Source organism: Leptinotarsa decemlineata, unplaced genomic scaffold, assembly GCF_025532065.1.
Source record: "Leptinotarsa decemlineata unplaced genomic scaffold, Ldec_3_MD MMD2_tig00026307_RagTag_RagTag, whole genome shotgun sequence".
NCBI lineage: Eukaryota > Metazoa > Arthropoda > Insecta > Coleoptera > Chrysomelidae > Leptinotarsa > Leptinotarsa decemlineata.
Window position 1 is genome coordinate 7,225,751 of NW_027412681.1, and position 15,593 is coordinate 7,241,343.

At 32.1% G+C, this 15,593-nt stretch overlaps 1 protein-coding gene across 8 annotated transcripts in view; it reads left to right on the top strand.

Annotated features, from left to right (window-relative positions):
- The first annotated feature begins 497 nt into the window (after positions 1–497).
- Psi (P-element somatic inhibitor) overlaps positions 498–15,593 on the top strand; it is a 37,779-nt gene continuing 22,683 nt past the window's right edge. For 4 of the 8 annotated variants that reach the window (XR_012467050.1, XM_074181290.1, XM_074181291.1 and 1 more), the window contains exons 1-6: positions 498–704; positions 3,838–3,913; positions 3,960–4,136; positions 8,741–9,007; positions 11,366–11,757; positions 14,961–15,128. Coding sequence is in view for 7 of the 8 variants with exons in the window: in XM_074181290.1 (XP_074037391.1) it covers positions 615–704; positions 3,838–3,913; positions 3,960–4,136; positions 8,741–9,007; positions 11,366–11,757; positions 14,961–15,128 (1,170 nt within the window). In the remaining variant the exon portion in view is untranslated. The remainder of the gene's footprint in view (positions 705–3,837; positions 3,914–3,959; positions 4,137–8,740; positions 9,008–11,365; positions 11,758–14,960; positions 15,129–15,593) is intronic. The other 4 variants (XM_074181292.1, XM_074181293.1, XM_074181294.1 and 1 more) reach the window with 4 other exon arrangements.

Genomic DNA, 15,593 nt, shown 5'->3' on the forward strand with positions numbered 1-15,593 from the left:
AGTCTTTTGCTTGATAAAATTGTTTTTTCAACTGATCTTTTTAATTTTTTACAGATTCTTTCAGGGATTTCAAATCAATTTATATCATATTAGAAAATGGAAGACCGAACTGATGAAATAAATCAGAAATGTTATTATTTTTCTGTAAATAGATCCTCTAAATATCCCTTATGGTTGTAGTAACATTAACGCAGAATTAGGTTATTAACTTTCTTGCTGAACATAGTTTCATAATTTGACCTCTTCGTAGAAAGTGGCAGCCTGTTATACAAATTGATCGCATTATGAAATGTAGATTTTTTGAAATGGTCACTTTTATGCGAAGGACCTCACACATAGGTCCCATACAGAAAAAGAAAGCAACTCTGGTTTCCTCCTTTAGAAATAAGGCAGAAGAAATTTGTGACAAGTATACGTAACACAACACGTAAAATTTCAAGGTTCACATTGTAACTATACAGTCTTGATTATCGATCCCGCGTAATTTGTAGTTCTGTGTTCCGTGCTCGCGCCTTTCTTTTCAATCGTTTGTACGCGTAGCACGACTCCATTTTATCGTTGACGCAAAAAAAGTTGTATGTGTGTTTATTAACGTTTGTTAATGTTTTAAAAAAATGAGTGACTATTCCTCGGTCGCTCCGCCACCATCTCAAAATTTCAATCAGTCTTCAGCATTTGCTGCAGCTTTACAACGCGCGAAACAGGTGAGTAGTAATACCCCAATCACGCTTCCATTTCTGTGTGTGAGTTCCTATGAATATCAGAATATATGGAAGTCAGAAACCCCATGATTTCCATAGAATGGAAAAGTATTTTCAGGCATATACCTAACTGATATTTTGGCTTGAGATTGTAAAAACTTAGGGTGCAAAGCCTTATGAATATTAACAGAAAGGCCAGTAACAGGCCAGTACTTGAAATATTTATTTCGGTATTTAGGTTCCTTTCAAAATAGTAGTTAGTATATCAAATTGTGTATAGGTTATTCATAGTCATAAAAAAAAGTGAAAAAATAATCTACTTGAAAAAAGATGCAGTTTCAAAGTTCTGGTGGCTAGGTAATCAGAAAAAAAAGTAAAAGAAATATAACGAAAGAGAAATGTGAAAACATTGTTTTTTTTAAATCACTCACTACTGTCGATATTAATACAATCCAAAGAAGTAACATTGAAATTGATTACAACTGGATATATAATGGTAGCATAACGATATGAATTTTCAACATTGTTTTGGATATTTGCAGTTTCTCCTTTTACCAAGTTATTAATACTCTGACCCCCTAATGAAAATTACATAATAACAATAATAACAAAAACCATAACGATGATTATAGAATTTTCACTATAAATTTTATTTAAAACACATTTCGCTACACAGTAGCTTCATCAGTTACTGGTAAGTAGAATAGTTTGATGTACCAATAACTGATAAAGCTACCATGTAGTAAAACACTTTTAAAATAAAATTTATTGTAGAAATTCTAAAATTATTATCATGGATATTTTAACTAAGTTAATGAACCTTTTTCCTGAAGTACGAAAAATCACTCACTAGCAGCGCTAGTAGTTTGGTAGGGACAAACACTGACTAATCCTCATATAAACATATGGTAAAGTACAATTAAAAAAAAATGTTTTTAACAGAAAAAAATGTTCCTGGAGCAAAACTAAAATTTGCAAATATAAAGGATAACAATGTTGTAACATTAAAATGTTGGCTTGCATGCCGTAATTTAAAAGTAACTGGAAAAAAAGTGAATTAATAGACAGGCTAGTTACAGGCTCTAGTAAAGGAGTAGCGGTAGATTCAAACTGTAATAAAAGAAATTTAAAATAATTAAGAATTTCAGACTTATTTCCGAGTGAAATATGAATCAAATATAGATGGTAATGAAATAAATTCAATTAAATATAATGAATATAATTTAATAAACGATTGAGGTTATATCTCATTCTGATCAATGGTAATTAACTATGAAAAATTTACTATTCATTTCATGTTTAGAGCATACATACGAATATTTATTTATTTTGTGCACTGGTAAATCCACTCTCCTCGAAGCATTTATACATTTCTTATACCAACCTCATTATTATGAGGTTTTATAAATGGTATAAAAAACACGCTTCCTTCCGGATATCGAATATCCGACGTACAATTCCCAAAACAGCAATGCTTTGTTAGCATTATACTAACACAAAATAATTTTTTATATCAGATTTATATGTTTAACTAATAAATTAATATTACGTAAATAACACTGTTTTACATGTAAATAGTTTGTTTGTCCCTACTAGTGCTGCCTCTTGTGACACGTTTGCTGTACTATTCTCAGGAAAAAGGCTCATTATTCTATGATGTATTTTTGGAATATATTTTCTAATTATGTTACTGTCAAATATTCTTCATTGCATACTTTCATGGAACAAAAATCAAATTTCAAATAAGTATTTTGTGCTTTGCAAACAATGTTTTTTATATCTTATTTGAATATATCCAATGGTGTTGAATGAATGTACTTTCTGACAGACTTGATTTAATTTATAGCAAATTGCAAATGCGAGAGATTTATGTAACACTAGTACTATGTTGCTGTATCGCTGCTGTTCCAATGTTATGTTAAGTTTGAATGAGAGTTTGGTATCAAAGAAAATTCCCAAATCTTTGCAGCTGTCTGTCTTCCCCAGTAAATAATCATTCATCAAATAATTGTGGTCAATAGTTTGTTACAAAAGGTGGTATATTTACATTTACTTGGATTGAGTGGAAGATTGAAGAACACCAGAGAGCCAATTTATTCCAATAATTTTCAAGTATTTCGTTATTAGGTGACTCTACGACACAAACGACCTTCAGATCATCAGCTATCTATATTTAATCCTATGTCGTTGATAAAAAAAAGTTGAATGTTTGCCAAGGCAAAAATCTACAAATTACGGTTTGAAATGCTTGATCATCCACCACACTCACCAGATCTAGCCCCAAGCGACTTCTTTCTGTTCCATCATCTCAAACTTGCGTTTGGAGGACAGATTTTCGTCAAATGAAGAGGCAATCACCTTCATGAACAATTTTTTTGCAGAGAAAATCAGCCCGTACTTTAGTAAAACATTTTATAACAATTTTTAATAATAATAATAATATTCTTTATTGCCATAAAATCAACTGGGGACATAGCATTTCAGAGGTTACAAAACAATGCATTAAAAAAATGTATGTACAGTGACAAAGGTTACAGCACAATTCATCGAGTGAATCAAAGTATACTAAATGACAGGTTGAGAGACCAGGCTACAATACTAGTTCGCATAAGGACATCTAATAAGAATTATTGTAATTTGAAAGTTTATGAGACAACTACATCAACACACACATAATCTGTATGTGTCCTGATTCCATAAGAATTTGCCATTCATTTTATATTTAAAACCCATACATTTCAAACACATGTACATAGATTGCTATATTTACAATTGCAATTCCTGTCCCAACTTTTTTTGCCATCAACTGTGATCGTGAGGTAACTTCTTGATCTGAATAAATACAGCCAGGTTTGTTTTCTATGACTCAGATACTGCAAGACCCTTTGGTTTTATGCTCTTTGATTTCTATTCCAGTTGCTATTTGTCATTATATCCAAAACGGAGCAGTGTGAAACTCGAAAATTAAGGTTATTTTTTGTTGAAAAACTTGTCAAAAGTATGAATACTGTCAATATTATTCTTGACATTTTTTATAAGTATTTTGATGAAACTACTGATTTGGGCTGGAGACAAAAAACATTAGTAATAAGGCATATTTTCTTTAACTCACAACCGGTGTAATTTGTGGTTTCAGATCGCAGCCAAAATTAACCCAGGTACAACTAACCCAGCAGATAATAGAGCGAAGAGACCCCTGGAAGACAGTCCAGGTAAGATTGGTTATTTGGTATATTTTTTTATTAAATTAATGAGTAGATTTCAATATAGAACCGGATGCGAAGAAAGGTCCCGGTGCGCTGGGACCTCCACCTAATCAAGGACCTCCACCTCTTGGTCGGCCTCAGCAGAACCAAGGAATGGGAGGCCCCGTCATGGGTGGTATTTCCCAAATGAACGAAGACATGAAAGTGCCAGACAAGATGGTTGGATTGAGTGAGTATAGTTGTTCTATAAATTTTTTTATTGCATTTTTTAGTGCTTTTCCCAATAGTCTTACCTATTTTCGGAGATACAGCCGTTCTTATAATGACATCTTTTCACAATCACATTCTACAGACCCACAGATTGAAAAACTTATATATCATCAAAATCATATTCTAAATGATATTGCTACTTTTCTAGTTTTTCTTATCATTTGTTGGTGATGTTATGATGGCCAATGTCAACAAGTGAAAATTGTGTTGTCTAATTAAAAAAAAAAACTCAACATTTTTTTTAAGCTTTATATCTCATTCAATAACAAGTAAATGGTATTTTACCAAGTCAACAACACAAGACAAACTACACATATTGAATCAATTGTTTGGAAAGCACCTTCTGAATGCTGTATCATTTTGATAGCCATTGTATAGACCTTTGTAAAATTGTCATCCAGTTTCATTAAAAAATTTATATTTTGTTGGAAAATATATAATTTTGTGGAAATCGGCTATTCTTCATGTAAAAAAATGGAAATGGAAAGTGAATAGTATATCGCACAGCATGCGATGGTGAAAAGGTGTTATTTTACGAGTTTTTTTATTGAATGGTTGATGTTTTAGTGGCATTATCTCCGAAAATAGACTGAAGTGCTAAGTTTTGACTTCAGATTCAGGATAAGTGAATAGGTACAATTACAATACATTAGCCTAATTCAACTAATGCAAGCTGTTGATGAATATTTAACAAGTTAGTTGGAGGTATCATTTTTTATCAAGTTGATAAGCTTGTGGTTTCAAAACATTGAACTTTTTTAATCAAGAACCACCACATGTGATAATAATGAGTTCATTCGTGACAAATAGATACAAAGTTATGAAAATAATATAGAATATAATCCAATGACAATTAAACAAGGAAAAATATATTAATCCGCACATGGTGAATATTTCATGTTGTTTACATAAAATGTTTTCAGTTTTTCAGAGATAATATAACATGAAACAGTAAATTCATTTCGATACTTTAGAGCTAGAGATAACAAGAAAAACATATTACATAATTAGTTTTGTTTTAATTCATACTAGACTACAACATATAAATATAACATTTTGTAACATGTTCAAGGAAATAGTTCCTGTATTTCCTTTATTTTTTCTAAACTCTACAGTTTACACCTAAAGCGTTTGCTGTTTTAGATACTATAACTTTGATTCCTTGTTCAGGGTCATATGTATTTCCAAAAAACTCAAATTGTTTAATTTTCCAACTAAAATTATTGTTATCTTAATTTAAATTATTTATAAGTTATTATAAAGGTAAGTTGGATGACAAGTAAATACTTGTGATGTACTGTTTGGAACTTTTGGTGTAGTAATGAATATTACTGAAGTTCTATCCCAACACTGGGAAAGATGTTTGTTGAAAAATATCGACGCAGATACGTTTATATTTTAAATTTGGTGTGTTTGTTGTGTTATTCATTTTTCTGTGCCAGTAAAAAAAGCAAGTTGAGTAGTAACGCATAATAATATAGCAGCTTGATACTTTTACTTTTTCACTAACACAGAAAAATGATCAGCATAGTATCCTCAAAATTTTTTAGTATTAAAAAGGTACACTTCGATGTCAGAGTTCAGAAAACATCACAAAACTGGACAAATTTTGTCATTTGTTTCTCCTTACGTTGAGTTGTTTGACAATATTTCTATAGATGAGGTCATAGTGCCACCATATTGAACTTGAAGAAAATGGCTTCTACTCCTCCATTTTAAATGGAAATGGCCAGATGTGTTATATCGTTGAAAAGAAAATTTTATATTCGATCTATTGGTCGAAAAAAATACATTGGGTTTCATTTTCAGTGAACGCTGTGTAGATTTTTAAGTGTTTAATCATTAGAAATACCTCTTGAAACATTTAATGGCGCCGTGTATAATGATTTCGTTATCACCCGGTATATGTTATATATCGCCAAATAGACAAGAAAATTGAAAATTTCTGATTCAATGAACATTGAAGTATCAGATAGGAACTTGAAGAATTGACTTTGATTTTCAACATGGATTGAGGGCAAAATATTTCAAATGGGGAATGTTCCTCAATTTGGGTTATTACAGTAAATGCAAGTTTGAACAAAATAAAGTTGAGTTCAATTCATGAGTTTTTCAAATTCACTTCGAAAAGTATTCAAATTGATGTTTCAAATGTTGGGTTTTAATTTTTAAAGGGATTTGTTTCTAATTCACATATTGGCAACAGCGCCTAGAATGCTAGATCGGAGTTCAGGTTAGTAGTTTGCTAGAAGAGGAACAATTATGTCAATAGTGTCAAATTAAGGAAAAATATAAATTATAGTTCAATACCACCTCTACAAGCCACATAAACAACAGTTGTTTTGTTATTTATTTACATAGAGGAAGATAGGTGAGGTGCATAAAATGTCATATGTCACAGAATGTTTCGGTACATAAATAAACAGAACAGCACACCTCTGCAATATGTCATCTTTGTTTGTCTCATACAGGTAACAGATTCATTGTCCTTTAATAGCTATAACCGATGTTCCCAAATGGTGAAATAGAAACGAATCCCTTTAAATGTTGAATGCATTATTTCATTCCTCTTTTTTAAGTATTAACATAATTTTTCAAAGAAATTGGTTGAAATGATAAGTTTAAAATGCGTTGTTTTAGAGCTCTTTTATGAAAACTACTTGATTTTTGTCAGGAGGTACATTCCCCATTGTCTGTTGGATAAACAGCGGCGGAAAGTTAACTTTTTGTCTTCTACTTTGGAGTCGTCTGACTTGTCCATGTCTTCCAAGTCCCCGGAAAATACTGCAGCATCAAGGGCTCATGGTGTTTTTCACCAATTTTTTTTCACGTCATTAGATTAGATTAGATTGTTAGGGAGCTAGCCGGTGGCCTGATTCACTGCGACGTTTTCAGGTATATTGTGACGCTCCTTGGTTGTTAGAGCTCATTGTCTAGCTTGATCTCTTTGATGAGATTCTATAGTCTTGACACTGACCCCTTCATATAGGTAGCAGCCTCTGGTTTTTCTTCATCGCATCTTGCATGTATCTGCCTTGATGTCGTTTTACATTCATAGAGCACATGCAGTGCAGTTTCTTCCTCGTCTTGACAGAACCTGTACTGGGATTCTTCTGCCGGACCCATGTTGCTCATATGATTTCTTGAGTCGGCTATGCCCCGTTAGTAGACCAACCACTACCACAACCTTACGGTTGTGGTTTAGCAGGTCTTCTGTGAATCTGGGCGATCGTTTCTTTATGAACTCTTTCGCCTGCCTCATTCCTGGAAGCTTATTCCAGCTCGCACAAGTTTCGACTTCTGAGGGATGTCATTCGTAGGGGTGCGACAGTCGGTTAACGGAAAAACAGTTTTTAAACAGTAAATTGATGGATGTAGCCGTTATTTGGTGGTAGGAAATCATAATGAAGAAAAGAGAAATGAAACGTTCTATGTTTTTTACCACTTTTATTTGTAACTAACGTTACTGCAGTTTCGTCCTATACAGACATTTTCAAACTTGACAATAAAACATGTTTTATTGTATAAGTTTGAAAATGTCCATATAAATAATAAAACAATTTTTATTGTATTAGTTTGAAAAAGTCCGTATAGGATGAAACTGCAGTAATGTTAGTTACAAATATAAGTGGTAAAAAACATAGAAAGTTTCATTTCCTTTCTTCGTTTTTAAACAGATTTTTTTCCTGCTTGTTTTATTTCCCCTATACAGTGTTCGATGTTTTCATGACATATATTCCAACAATTTTATTACTTGTCCTAACTAAGGATCTAAAAGTTATAGAACTTAGCCACTCTTCCAGTGTGCTTATTAAAGCTGCCAATCTTAATATAAGACAACTAGCTTAACCTAAGGCGAATTTTCCTATTTGGGACTTCCATTGTCTAATATATAAAATGATTCGAAATCCCTGAAACAACTAAAAAAGAAGAATTTAAAATGAATAGCTGAAAATAACAAATATATTAAGCAAACATAACTTGAAATGAAATAATAGTGAAATAAAACACAAGTAAAAATAGAACGATTGAACAAAAATAAAAATTAAAGAAATAAAATGAAAATAAAACATTAGTTCATGACGTTTCTATTGTTAGTATCTACAATCGTCATCACCTGAAGACGATTGTCGTGAACTTGGCTTGGAATCTCTTAACCTTTTTATTTTCATTTAATTTTTGTTCAATCGTTCTATTTTTACTTGTATTTTATTTCACTATTATTTCATTTCAGGTTATTTTTGCTTATTATATTTGTTATTTTCAGCTATTCATTTTTAATTCTTCTTTTTTAGTTGTTTCAGGGATTTCAAATCATTTTATATATTAGACAATGGAAGTCCGAACTAGTGAAATTCATCATGAAACATTGTCAATCCCTTGAAACAAATGTTAACTTGAAGTATTATTTATTTTTGAAATTTTCTATATTGAAGTTGTGAACAATTGTTTTTACCAAGAACAAATTTTTTTCAAAAAACTTGCCGAAAGTTTTTCCATTTCAAATTTCCCTGTAAAGTTAAATTTTTTCGACCGTGAACTATTAATTTTTTGTATTTGCAGTAATTGGTCGCGGAGGGGAACAGATAACAAGGCTACAATCAGAGACAGGCTGCAAGATACAAATGGCGCCTGACTCTCAGGGTATGTCAGACCGAATATGTTCGTTGTCGGGTACTAAAGAGGCTGTCGAAAGAGCCAAAGAACTTATCATGAACATTATTCGTCAAAGGGGCAACAATGAAGAGGACCCTGGCAACGATATGCACGTGCCGGGTATGGGTCCTCCGGGCAATCAAGGCGACAACTCATTCAACAATCATTTTTCAGGTTAATATGAACCATTTTCTTTGCATGGAGCATGCCATCATTCAGTTGCAACGATGGAATTTTGCTGTCATGCAGACGCTCATTTGGACTGGTTTTTCATAATGCATTGTAGAATGCACTTCATTTTTCCAAACGGTTTGATTTTTTTACCATCATTGAAAAAAAATCATTGTTTTGATTGATTTCTGTTTCAAAGTGGAACATTACAAAATTGTCCAAAAAATGTAATGTTTTTTTGCAAGGAGAATTACAGTTTGCCAAATGATTTTGTTTACTGTTCAGACACCTTGCTATATTATAGGCTTATACATTTCAAAGAGGCATTCAGTTTATTTCATACTGTCAGCTTTTTGTTGTTAAAGCCACAATCATGTTGAATTTCTCAACAAAGATTCAGTTTTCGATAGTTCCATTTCCTTAACCTAGATCTACTTTCTGAAAAACTGTTTTGGATAAATGAAGTTCATTTCTCAATAATGTTAACTTCAATCTAATCAATTTTTTTTTTCACAATCTAATCTATTATTTTTTTCACAATCGAATCTTATAATTTTTTTTTTGCCAAAACTCAAATGAGTGTCATTTCCATACAGCCTTCCAGTGTGTTGCGTATTAAAGCCGCTAATCTTTATATAAAACAACTAGCTTAACTTAATTTTCTAATGCAAAGTAAGATTAGTCAGTGATAATTTTGAAATGGAATATCAAACAAATATTGGATAATGCTTTGGATGACTATTTCACTTCATTTTGTTATCTAAATAATCATTAGTTTACAGAAGATTCATCAAAGGATTTTTTGGGGGCCTCTAAGCCCCATTAATGTTTTGCAATCTTATCGAGGTTATTGTACTTTGTTGTCTGTTCCTTGTCCCTTACAAATCTTGGTTGATTTTTACAACATGATTTGTAATTCTATTTGCCCTGTGAAAAAAATACTCAATATGGTTACGGATTTTATAACATTAGGGGAATGGGGATTTTAATCTTATGATAAAATAAGGGCTTCGATATTTTTTGAAAATGTGGATGTGTGATGTCTATCTTTTTTTTCATCCTTGAAAGTGAGAATAATTTTGAGAAATTATTTTCTGTGATTATTGAAACTTGACTTACTGTAGTACACAACATTCTTGATTCCATTTCAGAATTATGCTTCAATTGTAATTGTTAGGAATTGGGGTGATTTAATTGATATTTATCTCTTGCCTGTTGGGGTAAGGTGTAGTTATAGACATTAATTAGTTCATTTAAAAAGAGGTGAAAGGTAATAGCTAACATAATTTAGTTTAGTGGAGCTTCCTTATCATTGAAATAACAACAAAAAAATGTAACTTGTTCCCACAAGTAATTTAGAAGTTTATTTAGAGTTCGCATAGAAGGTGCTTCAACTTTTTTCATCAAAATTTGAATGAGTTGAGGTGATTTTGACATTTGACATAGCATTACATAGTGGCGAACAGGTGAATATATTTACAATTTTCATTTTGTTGATTATTCCAAAATTTTTTACCATCTTGTAATTCTCTCCTATTACAGGGTTAATAAGGAGGTACATTCTCAATTGATGGTATTTGGCATTTCTCAATAATTCTGAAGTGTTAGTGTGTTATAGTTCTAAACTTGTTAAGCCAAAGAAAATTTATTGCTAAGTTCTTTTATAGGAATGAGAGCTTTTACGGCTGGCGTCAATGTTTTGGTTGGTTTCTAGGTTTTGCCGTGGTCTTCTTTTGTTACAATCTCCTAACATTTCAACTGCAACTGTCCTCTTCAGTGGCAAAGAAGACGACGGCAAAATCTGGAAACCAAAAAAAACAACAACTACGCTACATGCTTTGTTTAGCTTATCCCAATCCGAATTCTTGCCTACACAAATTTTTTTTTTTCTGTTAGAGATTTAGGCTTGTTTATGTTTCATATTTGTAGATAGTCTTCTGGGTCGTTCCCATAGATGGCGTCTTAAGGAGAGATAGTATCGCAATTACTTATAACTCATTGTTCTGATGATCCTTAATCATACTAAATTTTATTTGTGTTGTTTGAAAGATTTTTTCTAAATCTAAAAAGATACATGCAGAAAGTCAAAAATATAGGTTTTTACATGCTGGAGATGCACAAAAGACAAATAGGTATATGTAAAACTCTTTAAAAAGTTGGTTTTTAAGAAATGTTTCTTTTTTACTTTTCAGTTAATATGAAAATTACTCTTAAAAATATTTTTCTTTCATATTTGTTTTTCCTTTTCAAAAAGTTATGTATTTGACTTTGAAAATTATTAGTTGTTGATGTTCTTTCGCGGAACATTCAGTAATTTTATATACTTTGCTGTAACATCCGAATCTCTGTTTGTTATTCAAGGAGGCATGAACAACATGAACCCCAACATGGGAGGACCCGGCGGCGGACCAGGTGGTCCTGGGGGCGGCAGGAACACCCTGGAAATCATGATCCCCGGTCCCAAGGTCGGCCTAATCATCGGCAAGGGTGGTGAGACGATAAAACAGTTGCAAGAAAAAAGTGGTGCCAAAATGGTCGTCATACAAGACGGACCAAATCAAGAGCACGAGAAGCCGTTGTTGATCAGTGGAGATCCCCAGAAAGTGGAGTTTGCTAAGCAGCTCGTGTACGATCTGATTGCGGAAAAAGAAATGAAGAATTTCAATAGGGGTGGAAGAGGAAGAGATGGCGGTCCAGGAGGCAGGCCACAGAACGATTTCGGTGATTTTGGTGGAGGCGGCGACTCTATGGAGGTTAGTGATTGTTTTGACAATTATAAAATTCCTAATTATAGTTTTGTTGGGAGGTTTTCACAAAATCTTTTTATCAAATTGGTAGATGTTTTACTAGTGACATGACTTTACTGTGTATCTGAGTGGTCTTATAACTAAGATTTATATTATTCAAGTGATAATTTTTCTTATAAGTACATTAATCACAAATACATGAATCACTGCTTAGAACAAATTATGCTTGATTGTTTGCTAAATATAGTTAACAAAATTCCATATGAAGAGTTCTCCTCTCCATAGGATCTAGCATCAAGAGCATGTCTTCACAATTACATTAAAAATAAATAGGATTCAAGGACAAAATAAAATTTTTAAAATTATGTTCTGAATGAGTGTATTTTTTTTTAATTTGACTGTTTTTGTTCTTGTTTCATCCTCAAGTATGGAAACTTATTTTTCAAACAAATGTTTGTTTTCTGAGATAAATTCAATTCCTAATTTATGACTGTTGCTGCTCCATAATAATTGGTTTACAGCTCTCTTGGATGAGAAAATATCTATTTTTCAAACATTTTTTGCATAAGAAAACTTCATTTTGTCTGTTTAATTTGCCCAGACTGTTATATGTATATACATATACACTCAGGCATCATTCTTAGACCTGACAAAAGCTTTTGATTGTGTGTCTCACGATATCTTACTGAAAAAACTCGAAGCTTGTAAGTTTGAGAATAACAGTCTAACACTAATAAAGTCTTACCTTTCAGACAGATTACAGTATGTAAATTATAATATGAGCACCTCCGAGCGGCAGTTGGTAAGACATGGGGTGCCGCAAGGCTCCGTACTAGGACCCATTCTCTTCTTAATTTACATCAATGACCTGCCAAACTGCTGTCTGAATGCTGAATCCATTCTATTTGCAGATGATACAACTGAGCTTATACAACGCCAATCTTTAGAAGTAATTCAACGTGATATGCATAACACACTTTCACAAGTAAAGCTCTGGTTTGAGACAAATGCTCTGAGCGTAAATGAAAGTAAGACTCAGATGCTAATATTTACGCTACGAAACTTACCTGACAGCTATTTTAATTCTGAACCAGTTAAATTCCTAGGCGTTTATATTGATCCGGTACTGACATGGGAAAAGCATATTGCGTACCTCTCGGGTAAACTTTCAAAAACTATCTATCTAATAAGGAATCTAGTAAATAGTGTATCTCATAATGTATTAATGACAGCTTACTATAGTTTTTTTCACTCAGCTATGTCATATGCTATACTAAATTGGGGCCACTCAACCCACGCATCCAAAGCATTTAGTTTACAGCGAAAATGCATCAGAATTATAGCCCACATAGGTTACCGGGAATGTTGTCGTCAAAAGTTTATGGAACTATGTATACTTACCTTGCCATGTGTCTACATATTGGAATGTCTATTGTATATGAAACAAAATCAAAACATGTATAGTAGACATTGCGATTTACACAACTATTCTACTCGAAACAGTCAAAGAATTGTACAAAACTATTTGCGACTCTCCCGTACTAGAGACGGAACTAGCTATCATTGCATAAATATGTACAATGTCCTTCCAGAAGAAGTAAAAAACTTACCTTTCACACAGTTTAAGAACAAAATAAAACTATACCTAAAAAGAAAAGCGTTCTATAGCACTGAGGAGTACCTTCAAAATAACTTTAGGGACATGCATTAAATCACTTAATTCTCTTTAACAATGTCTGTGCATAATTTTTTTTTTATATCTGTAAGTGCTAGTTGTCAAGTATACTGTTTATATGCATTTATTGTAAATTTTTATCTAATAACGTATTTTTTTCTTTCTTTTCTTTTCGACTTGTGTAAATACTGCTGTATGTTAGCATCAATAAATGATTATTATTATTATGTTGGTGTTTAGTTGCAACATATCCGCAGTTAAAGCTATTTGTTTCACCAAATTTTGCCTTGTATTTTCAATACATAACAATATATTCCATGATTCTATACTATAATACAATTTCATAATAGTAGGCACTAAATTCTCAGAAATGACTGACGTTTTTGCCTCAATCTGTCTCTTGCAGTGGCATACGGATATTATAGTAAACAACCTGACAACAATGTTTCCGTTTAAATGCAATAATATTTCTGAGAATTTAGTGCCTACTATTATGGAATTGTACTATAGCAGATTGATATAAGGTTTAGGATCATATCCGGTTTCATTCAAGTTGTAACCTAAGAAATAAAGCCTTTCAAGAATAATTTTCCACTCTATAAATGTCTAAACTGATCTCCAGTATTTTTCCACTTTACATCATTTTCATTTATTTGATGACCTTGTCTATTGAAGTTTATGTTTTTCATAGTATTTGTATTTTATTCAAAGTCATTAGGTGATTATTTTCTAAAAACCAACTTGTCAATACTTTTTATCAAGTGTTAGATTGTCTTCTGTGTTTTTAATACTGATGACATAAGTATTTGTATAATGGACTATATTACCCTAAATCATTTTTGTAAAAGATATATAACCAGAGATTTAAATTGATCCTTAAGAACACCTCGTTTTATGATTCATTCAATGATTTTATCACACTTCACTCAACAATTTATTGAATTAATAACGAAAAATTATGACCTTTTTGTATAACTCATAATTTTTCCACATTCATACAATTTTTAGAGATATTAAGAAAATATTGACATATTCTTTGAAAGATATTTTTACTCTCATTCTTTTCAAGTCAATTAACGGTAACAGATCCCTATGTAATATCTCTATACAGCAAATAGGAAATTAAATGTCCTGGATAATGTCAACAAATTTGAAATTGATGTAAAATCTCTCTCCTCATTGAGGTAGAACCATATACTGTCCAAACTATCCTTATCAGATATAGTGAAACTACAAACATAACCTATTTTATTTTTTGTTTTTCGCCACTGTTTTTTTGTAAAACTGAATTATTATTTTTTATCGGCAAGGAGAATTACAGTTTGTCAAATTGATTTGCTACACTGTTCAGACACCTTGCTATAATATTTGCATAACCAACTGCTTTTTATTTTTTGTTCTTGAATAATGACCAAATTCAGTTTGGTATGCAACAAGTCTAAAAAAAGTCATTTCTATATTTTTGAGTAAAACTCGTCTATATTAAACCAGCTTTCATTGGTTTCCCTTACAAAAGAATCATTTAATATTTCAGGTTCACGTTCCTAGACCGGCAGTGGGAGTTGTCATTGGAAAGGGTGGGGAAATGATAAAAAAGATTCAAGCAGAAACTGGTGCTAAAGTTCAATTCCAGCAAGCTAGAGATGAAGGACCTGGTGACAGACGATGCTTTTTGTCTGGAAATCCCAAATCTGTTGAAATGGTAAGTTTTTTTTCCAAATGAGTATCCATTTTTCCAAATGTTCAAGAAGTAATGGAAAAAATGCATTCAGATAAAGTATATTCAGGCATATACATTTTCTCTCAACATTCAGTTCGATAACCAGTCATGAGACTTTTCTGAATTTTTGAAAGACACTCAAATATAGTATCAAAACTTTTCGAAATGTTAGGAAAAGAGTTGCCGAGATTTTACACATATAGAGTCTGCCATATACTGTTCATTAGTCGTAGTCAGGTGTCATCTGGAATATACAGTCACTGTTTGGTCTCTAATTTGTGAAATGCCATTCAAAAAATTTAAACGCAATGTCAATCCTCTTCACGAACTGGTGAAATGTATGGAACGCCGTTTTACTTTTTATTGTCACAAATATTCATTCCTCAATTTATTCACCTAACAATTTATTTGTTTGCATTTGTTGGACACATTAAAAACGATTGTTCT